Source organism: Mustelus asterias, chromosome 21, assembly GCF_964213995.1.
Source record: "Mustelus asterias chromosome 21, sMusAst1.hap1.1, whole genome shotgun sequence".
Classification (NCBI taxonomy): domain Eukaryota; kingdom Metazoa; phylum Chordata; class Chondrichthyes; order Carcharhiniformes; family Triakidae; genus Mustelus; species Mustelus asterias.
The window spans coordinates 265,107-275,949 of record NC_135821.1 but is presented as its reverse complement, the minus strand read 5'-3'; the positions used below and the strand labels follow the sequence as shown (position 1 = coordinate 275,949).

The window sequence follows — 10,843 nt, the reverse complement described above, 5'->3', positions numbered from 1 at the left end:
CTCTGGAGCGTAGGAGGCTGAGGGGTGACCTTATAGAGGTCTATAAAATAACGAGGGGCACAGATCAGCTAGATAGTCAATATCTTTTCTCAAAGGTAGGGGAGTCTAAAACTAGAGGGCATAGGTTTAAGGTGAGAGGGGAGAGATACAAAAGGGTCCAGAGGGGCAATTTTTTCACACAGAGGGTGGTGAGTGTCTGGAACAAGTTGCCAGAGGTAGTAGTAGAGGCGGGTACAATTTTGCCTTTTAAAAAGCGTTTGGACAGTTACATGGGTACGATGGGTATAGAGGGATATGGGCCAAACGCGGGCAATTGGGATTAGCTTAGGGGTTTAAAAAAAAGGGCGGCATGGCCAAGTTGGGCCGAAGGGCCTGTTTCCATGCTGTAAACCTCGATAACTCTATGACTAGCAAATGATTTAAGAGAGAGCTTGGCTCTCTCAGATTTGTTTTTAAAGAGAGAGAGTTTCAAGTATTTTACTGCATCTCCTTCCAGAGACAGTTTTTCATCATGGTAGCTGGTATGGCGGCTGCCACTCCTGGTTTGTTTTTAGTCTGTCCCAACCACCAAGCTTATTGCTCGACTTTGAGAGATTCCGAATCATATCCTCTTTCTATCATTTTCTTTATTAATTTTTTATGCTCAAGTACTACTGTTTGTATCAAACTGCCCTCGTGTCCCCACCAGAGATTCCCTACTTTTTGACCGGCTGCCATTATTCCATCGCGCATCTTTAGTCCCCTAGTGTCGTTTCTTTCGTGCAGTGTTTCCTCGCTCTGCTAATCGATTGGGGTGATACAAAAGTCTGTCTTTGTTCCCCCGCTCACTAAGTGCTACATACTTACTCAGTACTATATGTGTTTGCACCTTCATATTTAAAAAATTTTGTTCAGGTCGCTCAACTTTTGGTTCCAGTGGCCTGATACGCAATTCCTCTATCTACTGGGTGGTAGATAATACTGTCCTCACCCGCATAGGAGACACATTATGCTGCTAGAATCCAGTGAATGACCCTGCTCGCAGCACCATTCTGTAGGAGCATCTTTCAGATCCTATGCTGGCTTTTACGTGGGGGAATTTCCCTTCTTAATTATAGCTCAGCTAACATAAAGACTCGCAGAGACAGTATTCTGGCAAAAGACATTCTTTATTTTCCAAGCTTGGTCAACGTACGAGGAAGAGTTATTTGAGATCGTTCTAAATCAACTGTGAAATTACATTATTCTTAGTTCTGTAATTATACAATTTTCAAAAGCTATTTGCCCACCCCAGCCGGGTATAAGCCAATCATTATAAGTACAGATTATATACCTTGGCCAATGACATTTACTCCTTGGCAGCATGGGACTGTGTGATCAGCTCGTGGACCTTAAGGGTCTTACTCATCGTCTCCTGATGTTTCCCAAACCCAAATATCCAGTGTCCTTGGTTCAATGTGTATCCCATTCATAAGGGCTATCTGGAGACCACTAATAAGAATTGTTTCTTTTCCTTTGCTCATCAGCAATATTGTGTTTTAAGGACTGTGGTTCTTTTTACTTAACTACGCCCCATAATGCCTTACGAGCATAATGTTGTTAACAAAGGTAGATGCTTTTAATACAAAATATGTTTTCAAAAATACATGTCTAAATTCTCTAATAGTGGTTATATGTATCTCCATGCAAGCAGTATATTTCGGGTGTTCTGTAACTCTTTCTGTATCTTATCTACTCTGATCCTATCTACCCCAATCTGCTGAGCTTTGATCCCAAGCCATTCTGAATCCCCTTCCTTAGTGTGGCTTCTCCTCTGAAGATGGGATTGTCACTCTACGGCTAAGTAGAATCTGAGATAGGATACATTCTTTTGTATTAATATCTGGCAGCTCAATGGGCACTGCTGTCTCGAGGTGGCACAGGTTGGGGTGGCATGGGGTGTTGGGCCTCTTCATTCATCTTGTTTAGATTGACACATGGAAGCCTTGGGTAAGAGACTCTCCTGAACATTGGTCGATGTGTTAGACTTTCTTGGGTTTCCTTCCAACTTGTAAGTAGTAGAAAAGTGAAGAGCTCCCAAATAATGCATAACTTAAAAGCATGATCCCGGCATCTTGGGAAAACAGGCCTTCATCTGCAGCTGAAGCCAGTGTCACTGCAAGAAAATAGAGAGAATTAAGAGTTAAAGGATTTAACTGAACTTTTTCACAGGTCCACAGCAAACCAGTAACAAATGGAATTCAATCGTCATCCATCGTTGTATGAGGAACGGTTGAGGACTCTGGGTCTGTACTCGTTGGAGTTCAGAAGGATGAGGGGGGGATCTGATTGAAACTTACAGGATACTGCGAGGCCCGGATAGAGTGGATGTGGAGAGGATGTTTCCACTAGTAGGAAAAACTAGAACCAGAGGGCACAACCTCAGGCTAAAGGGACAATCCTTCAAAACAGAGATGAGGAGGAATTTCTTCAGCCAGAGAATGGTGAATCTGTGGAACTCTTTGCCGCAGAAGGCTGTGGAGGCCAGGTCATTGAGTGTCTTTAAGACAGAGATAGATAGGTTCTTGAATGATAAGGGGATCAGGGGTTATGGGGAAAAGGCAGGAGAATGGGATGAGAAAAATATCAGCCGTGATTGAATGGCGGAGCAGACTCGATGGGCCGAGTGGCCTAATTCTGTTCCTATGTCTTATGGTCTTATGGTCAACCATTGTTAAAGTTAAATGCCTCGACTTTTTCAGGAGGTTAAGGATATTCGGCATGTCCGCTATGACTCTCAACAATTTTTACAGATGTACCATAGATGGCGCCCTTTCCGGGTGTATCACAGCTTGGTACAGCTCCTGCTCTGACCAAGCCCGCAAAAAGCTACAAAGAGCTGTGAACATAGCCCAATCCATCAAACAAAACCAGCCTCCCATCCATTGACTCTGTCGACACTTAAAGAAAAGTAAAGTTTATTTATTAGTGTCACAAGTAGGTTTACATTAACACTGCAATGAAGTTACTGTGAAAATCCCCTCGTCACCACACTCCGGCGCCTGTTCGGGTACACTGAGGGAGTATTTAGCACGGCCAATGCACCTAATCTGCAGGTCTTGCAGACTGTGGGAGGAAACCAGAGCACCCAGAAAAAACCCATGCAGACACGGGGAGAACGTGCAAACTCTGCACAGACAGTGACCCAAGCCGGGAATCGAACCCAGGTCACCTGGCGCTGTGAGGCAGCAGTGCTAACCACTGTGCCATCATACCGCCCTGCTGCCTTGGAAAAGCAGCCAGCATAATCAAGGACCCCATGCACCCCAGACACACCCTCTTCCACCTTCTTTTGTCGGGAAAAAGATACAAAAGTCTGAGGTCACGTACCAACCGACTCAAGAACAGCTTCTTCCCTGCTGCCATCAGAGTTTTGAATGGACCTACCTCACATTAAGTTGATCTTTCTCTACACCCTAGCTATGACTGTAACACTACATTCTGCATTTTCTCCTTTCTGCACCCTCTTCTTTCCTTCTCCCCTATGTACTCTATGAATGGTCTGTACAGCGCGAAAGAAACAATACTTATCACTATATACTAATATAATAGATGTGACAATAATAAATCAAATCAAATCAAAAGTTACCTCAAAAACGATGGGTAGAATTTTCCAGCACTTCTCACTGGTGGGATTTTCCAGTCCTGCTGAATGCCCCTCCCCACCTCCCCCACATGGGTACCCTGGCAGTGTCACGGTTGAGCCATGCAAAACATTGTCAACATTGGCAGGACTGGAAGATCCTGGAGTGCTGGAAAATCCTGCCCATTGGCTGGAATTTTACCGCCCCGCCGCCACGGGAATCGGAGCAGGTGAGGGGCGGGCATTGGGAAGGTCCATTGACCTTGGGCAGGATTTTATGGTTTCGGGACGAACGAGGCCATAAAATCTCTTACCTGGAACTCCTTTTCTGTGTTAACTCTCTCTAAGATTTGGATGTCTCAGTCAGTAACATTCTGTGGCCTCGGTTCTTGCCCCATTCCAGCACCTTGCACGCAACATCCAGGCCGACCGCTCGGTGCGGTACAGAGGGAGTGCTGCACTGCCAAGGAGCTGCCGCTTGGATGAGACTTAAAGTGGAGTTCCGGTTTGCATTTGCATAGTGCCTATCACAGCCCAAGGAGAGCCCAAAGTGCTTTAAGGCCAACAAAGTGTTTTTTGAGGTGTAGTCGCTGTTGTCATGTGGGAAAGACAGCAGCCAGTTTATGCACAGCAAGCTCCCACAACCAACAAATGTGAGAATGACCCAGATAATGTTACCCAGTGATGTTAGTTGAGGATGAATATTAACCCAGGGCATTGGGGATTCTACAACTCTTTGGAATAGCGGCCATGGGATCTTTAACATCCATCTGAGGTGGGGTGGGGGGAGGTGGGGGACAATTTAATATTCCATCCAAAAGACAAGATGGCGCCCGTGACCAAGGTGGAGGGATACGGGGCAAAGGCAGGGGAATGGCATCAAGTCCTGATGCTGGTTTGGGGAGTTGGTGGAGACACGATGGGCCAAATGGTCGTCTTCTGCACCATGACCAATTCTGTGATTCCATGACCGTACAGCACTCCTGCAACGCTGCACTGGAAGTATCGACCTCGATTCGCCCCAAGGCAACACAGACCGGGGAAATTCGTGTTAATAATGTTGTTTAGAGGCAGTGGTTTTTGATTTGATTTGATTTGATTTATTATTATCACATGTACTAAGATACAGTGAAAAGGTATTGTTTCTTGTGCACTATACAGACAAAGCATCTGTACATAGAGAAGGAAAGGAGAGGGTGCAGAATGTAGTGTTACAGTCATAACTAGGGTGTAGAGAAAGATCAACTTAATGCAAGGTAGGTCCATTCACAAGTCTGACAGCAGCAGGGAAGAAGCTGTTCTTGAATCGGTTGGTACGTGACCTCAGACTTTTGTATCTTTTTCCCGACGAAAGAAGGTGGAGGAGAGAATGTCCGGGGTGTGTGGGGTCCTTAATTATGCTGGCTGCTTTGCCGAGGCAGCGGGAAGTGTAGACAGAGTCAATGGATGGGAGGTTGATTTGTGTGATGGACTGGGCTACATTCACGACCTTTTGTAGCTTCTTGCGGTCTTTGGGCAGAGCAGGAGCCATACCAAGCTGTGATACAGCCAGAAAGAATGCTTTCTATGGTGCATCTGTAAAAGTAGGTGAGAGTCGTAGCTGACATGCCAAATTTCCTTAGTCTTCTGAGAAAGTAGAGGCGTTGGTGGGCTTTCTTAACTATAGTGTCGGCATGGGGGACCAGGACAGTTGTTGGTGATCTGGACACCTAAAAACTTGAAGCTCTCGACCCTTTCTACTTCGTCCTCATTGATGTAGACAGGGGCATGTTCTCCTTTATGCTTCCTGAAGTTGATGCACAGTTGTTAACACTGCTGCCTCACAGCGCCAGGGACCAGGGTTCAAGTCCTGGCTTGGGTTACCGTCTGTGCAAAGCCTGCATGTTCTCCCCGTCTGCGTGGGTTTCCTCCGGGTGCTCCGGTTTCCTCCCAGTCTGAAAGACATGCTGGTTAGGGTGCATTGACCCGAACAGGCGTTGGAATGTGGCGGCTAGGGGATTTCCACAGTAACTTCATTGCAGTGTTACTAATAAGTAAACCTTAAACGAGATGCAGTTTTCATTCTTACTGGGCTAACTGTGGTTGCTGTGACAGGAACATGGGGATACAACGCAGTAACAAAGTGCGAGCGCTCCAGTGTACATACCCAGAAACTGCACGGCGAAATAGCATGTTTCCGACAGGAGGGTCCATCGAATAATCATCTTCTCGGATGTGTAAAAGGCACTCCATAAGATCAGAGAAATACCTTCATTCAAAATGGAAACATCTTGGTTATGGTCTGGAAGCACCACAATGGAAGGTGAAGCGAATGTTACAATACTGAGACAGGCATTGCTTTTGATAGGCATTTGACAAAGGGTGATCTGGACTCGAAACGTCAGCTCTTTTCTCTTTTGATTGCTTATGTTGTGTCACCTTTTATTTGATGTGCACTCTGATGTCCATAGAATCCCTACAGTGCAGAAGGAAGCCATTCGGCCCATCGAGTCTGCACCGACCACAATCCCACCAGGCCCTATCCCCGTAACCCCGTGCATTTACCCCAGCTAGTCCCCCTGACACTAAGCGGCAATTTAGCACGGCCAATCCACCTAACCAGCATGTCTTTCGGACTGTGAGAGGAAACTGGAGTACCCAGAGGAAACCCACGCAGACATGGGGAGAATGTGCAGACTCCGCACAGACAGTGACCCAAGCCAGGAATTGAACCCGGGTCCCTGGTGCCTTGAGGCAGCAGCACTAAACGCTGTGCCACTGTGCCAGTGCGGTGGAGGTCTTCTGTTACAATAGGCAGTGTTCCTGCCTCTGAGCTAGGCTTCTGGGTTTGAGTCCTAACCCCAAGACTTGATGACCAAGGAAAGTGCCTTCATAATGCAGCCAAACAGGTCATAGAATCCTACAGTGCAGAAGAAGGCCATTTGGCCCATTGAATTTGCACCGATCACAATCCCACCCAGGCCCTTCCCCCGTAACCACAAACCTACCCTGCTAATCCCCTGACACTAGGGTCAATTTAACATGGCCAATCAAGCTAACCTGCATATCTTTGGACTGTGGGAGGAAACCGGAGCACCCGGAGGAAACCCATACAGACATGGGGAGAACGTGCAAACTCCACACTGATATTGACCCGAGGCTGGAATCGAACCCAGGCCCCTGGTGCTGTGAGGCAGCAGTGCTAACCACTGTGCCACCTTGCCGCCCTGGTAGATGGAATTAGGTATGAGTTCAGGTGTTCCTAGTGTGTCAGTGTGGACTCAATGGGCTGAAGGGACTTTTCTGCACTCTATGATTCTATTTGACCACGTAATTAAGGCACCTTCCTTGGCCATCGTGTCCGGGAGTGGGACTCGAACCCGGAGCTTCTGGTTTATCAATTGACATTTTAGAATCATAGAATCCCACAGTGCAGAAGGAGGCCATTCGGCCAATCGAGTCTGCACCGACCACAATCCCGCCCAGGCTTCATCTCGATAACCCCATGCATTTACCCTAGCTGGTCCCCCTGACACTAAGGGGCGATTTAGCGTGGCCAATCCATCTAACCGGTGGCAGAAAAAACCGGTGGTACCTCACCTACCCAATGAGGTAGATTTTCAATTTGTGACTGGTGACTTACTGAGCAATGCGCCACCATGGAGTCGGAGAGAAGCTTTGCAGGACGGCCTGTACTCTTCCTGGAACAGCCAACCATGCAGCAGTCTAGGAAACACCAAAGCCTGAAGCAGAAAGGAAACAAGACATTAAACCTCGGGCCATCCAGAGATTGGAACCCTTTCAGACTCAGAGTGACTCCTTTCTCTATTCAAACAGAAACCCTCTACCCATGGCTCTGTTACCGTCCTTGGGCACAATCCTCCACTCCCTGCATTTTACTGGAGAACTACTCCTGCCTTTATCGGGAAACTCTGCTGTAGTTTTGGGTATGAGTTCTATTTGTTCTATTTCATGGAGGCGCTGTTTAAATAGACACTGCTGATTGAATAAACTCTATCCAGCGCTGAAACAGTTAAGTAGACTCTGTTGTCTGTTGAGTAAATAGACTTTAAAGTTATAAAATTTATTTATTGGTCACAAGTAAGGCTTACATTAACACTGCAATAAAGTTACTGTGAAAATCCCCCAGTCGCCACACTCTGGCGCCTGTTTGGGTACACTGAGGGGGAATTTAGCACGGCCAATGCACCCTAACCAGCACGCCTTTTGGACTGTGGGAGGAAACCCACGCAGACACGGGGAGAATGTGCAAACTCCACACAGATAATGACCTAAGCCAGGAATCAAACCTGGATCCCTGGCGCTGTGAGGCAGCAGTGTTAACCACTGTGCTATTAAAGAGACTCTGTTTGCCAGAACTCCTGCTGATAGATTCCCCCACCACTGAAAACTCAGTAACTGACACATTCTTGTCAGTATTCACTACAATATCTAACTGGTTAGATTCCTGAAATCATAACTTGTTTCCCTTTTGTGTCCCCCAAAACACAATCTTTTTTTTCCTCAGGCCTCTGGCTAGCTGGGTACAGCCTTCCAGGGGGCACTACAGCTGGGGAAATTGACATTTACAAGGGAGGCAGTGACGCTCTGGTATTGTCACTGGGCTAGTAATCCAGAGACCCAGGGTAATGTTCTGGTTCGAATCCCACCACGGCAGATGGTGAAATTTGAATTCAATGATAAATATCTGGAATTAAGAACTTACCAATGACCATTGTCGGAGAAACCCATCTGGTTCACTAATGTCCCTTTAGAGAAGGAAATCTGCTGTCCTTATCTGGTCTGGCCTACATGTGACTCCAGAGCCATGTGGTTGACTCTCAACTGCCCTCGGGCAACTAGGGATGGGCAATAAATGTTGGCCCAGCCAGCGACGCCCGTGTCCCTGAATTCCCTTATTACATAGGCCCTTCGAGCCTGCTCTGCTATTCATTTTGAGCACGGCTGATCATTATCCCAAGCTCCAATGATTTCAGTCTTGTCTGAGCCTCCACAACACGCTGGGATAGGGAATTCCAAAGATTCACAACCCTCTGACAGAAGGATGGCAGATTTCCTTCCCTAAAGGGACATTAGTGAACAAGGTGGGTTTTTCCAACAATCGACAATGGTTTCATGGTCATCAGTAGATTCTTAATTCAAGATTTTTAAAAATTGAATTCAAATTCCACCATCTGCCGTGGCGGGATTTGAGCCCGCACAGATTCAATTAATAGAATCTGGAATCTAAACTCTTGTCAGTGGTTAGCCAACATCTTTTAGGAAAGAAAATCTGCCGTCCTTACCTGGTCTTGCCTACATGTGACTCCAGACTATACGCATTGGGCCTATACTCATTGGAATTCAGTAGAATGAAGGGAGATCTTATAGAAACATATAAGATTATAAAGGGAATAGCGAAGATAGAAGCAGGGAAGTTGTTTCCACTGGCAAGTGAAACCAGAACTAGGGGGCATGGCCTCAAAATAAGGGAGAGCAGATTTAGGACTGAGTTGAGGAGGAACTTCTTCACCCAAAGAAATCATAGAATCATAGAAACCCTACAGTGCAGAAGGAGGCCATTCGGCCCATCGAGTCTGCACCGACCACAGTCCCACCCAGGCCCTACCCCCACATATTTACCCGCTAATCCCTCTAACCTACGCATCACAGGACTCTAAGGGGCAATTTTTAACCTGGCCAATCAACCTAACCCGCACATCTTTGGACTGTGGGAGGAAACCGGAGCACCCGGAGGAAACCCACGCAGACACGAGGAGAATGTGCAAACTCCACACAGACAGTGACCCGAGCCGGGAATCGAACCCAGGACCCTGGAGCTGTGAAGCAGCAGTGCTAACCACTGTGCTACCGTGCCGCCGGGTTGTGAATCTGTGGAATTCCCTGCCCAGTGAAGCAGTTGAGGCTACCTCATTGAATGTTTTTAAGGCAAGGATAGATGCATTTTTGAACAGTAAAGGAATTAAGGGTTATGGTGAGCGGGTGGGTAAGTGGAGCTGAGTCCACAAAAAGATCAGCCATGATCTTATTGAATGGCGGAGCAGGCTCGAGGGGCCAGGTGGCCTATTCCTGATCCTAGTTCTTATGTTCTTATGTTGAAACCTCACAGCAATGTGGTTGATGTGGTTGATTCTGAAATATCCAAATGAACCACTCAAATACGATTGGGAAACTAAATACTGCCCTTGATAGTGACATACACTCTATGTGAATGAATAAAAAATTAATGATCACACTCAATTATAAAACTGTTAGTTGGTGGATGATTCAATACTCTTTCTTGACATTGCTGCTTTTGGACATTTCGCTGAATTATATAAAACATTTGTCCCAGGGAACCCATTTTAGGGGAGCCAATGGCGTAATGGGTTTGCTGTTGGCCTAGTAATTCAGAGACCCAGGGTGATGCTCTGGGGACCCGGGTTCGAATCCCATCATGAGACAAATATGGCCAATCCATCTAACCTGCACATCTTTAAACACTAAGGGGCAATTTAGCATGGCCAATCCATCTAACCTGCACATCTTTGGACACTAAGAGGCAATTTAGCTTGGCCAATCCATCTAACCTGCACATCTTTGGCCACTAAGGGGCAATTTAGCATGGTCAATCCACCTAACCTGCACATTTTTGGACACTAAAGGACAAGTTAGCATGGCCAATCCACCTAACCTGCACATCTTTGGACATTAAGGGGCAATTTAGCATGGCCAATCCACCTAACCTGCACATCTTTGGACACTAAGGGGCAATTTAGCATGGCCAATCCACCTTTTTAATCTGGAATTAAGAATCTACTGATGACCATGAAACCGATTGCTATAAAAACCCATCTGGTTCACTAATGTCCTTTTGGGAAGGAAATCTGCTGTCCTTATCTGGTCTGGCCTACATGGGACTCCAGAGCCACAGCAACATGGTTGACTCTGAAATGGCCCTAGCAAGAGCAATTAGGGATGGGCAGTGAATGCAGGCTCAGCCAGTGATGCCCCTGTCCCATGATGAAATAAATAAAAATCACCAATTATGCACAAAGAGTTTATGATAAAGATCTTGAACTGACCAGAATTCCAGCGATGGTGAATGTGACTGCAGATGTGAACTGCCAGAACCTGAAACAAGAAGTAACGTGGAAACTGTTAGGTTGCTCACACTGGTTGCATTTGATTCCTGATAACTCAGCAGGGTAAGGATCATTCACTGTGTAACTATGTGGGTCAGGATTCTCCCAAAAAAAAGTG

At 46.5% G+C, this 10,843-nt stretch overlaps 1 protein-coding gene across 1 annotated transcript in view; it reads right to left on the bottom strand.

The window, feature by feature from the left end:
* Positions 1 to 1,131: 1,131 nt before the first annotated feature.
* Positions 1,132 to 10,843, bottom strand: part of LOC144508862 (tumor protein p53-inducible protein 11-like) — a 32,837-nt gene continuing 23,125 nt past the window's right edge. The window contains exons 4-7 of the mRNA XM_078237077.1: positions 10,666 to 10,714; positions 7,224 to 7,323; positions 5,748 to 5,849; positions 1,132 to 2,134 (exon numbers count right to left, since the gene is read on the bottom strand). Of these exons, the coding sequence (XP_078093203.1) occupies positions 2,001 to 2,134; positions 5,748 to 5,849; positions 7,224 to 7,323; positions 10,666 to 10,714 (385 nt within the window). The 3' untranslated portion in view covers positions 1,132 to 2,000. The remainder of the gene's footprint in view (positions 2,135 to 5,747; positions 5,850 to 7,223; positions 7,324 to 10,665; positions 10,715 to 10,843) is intronic.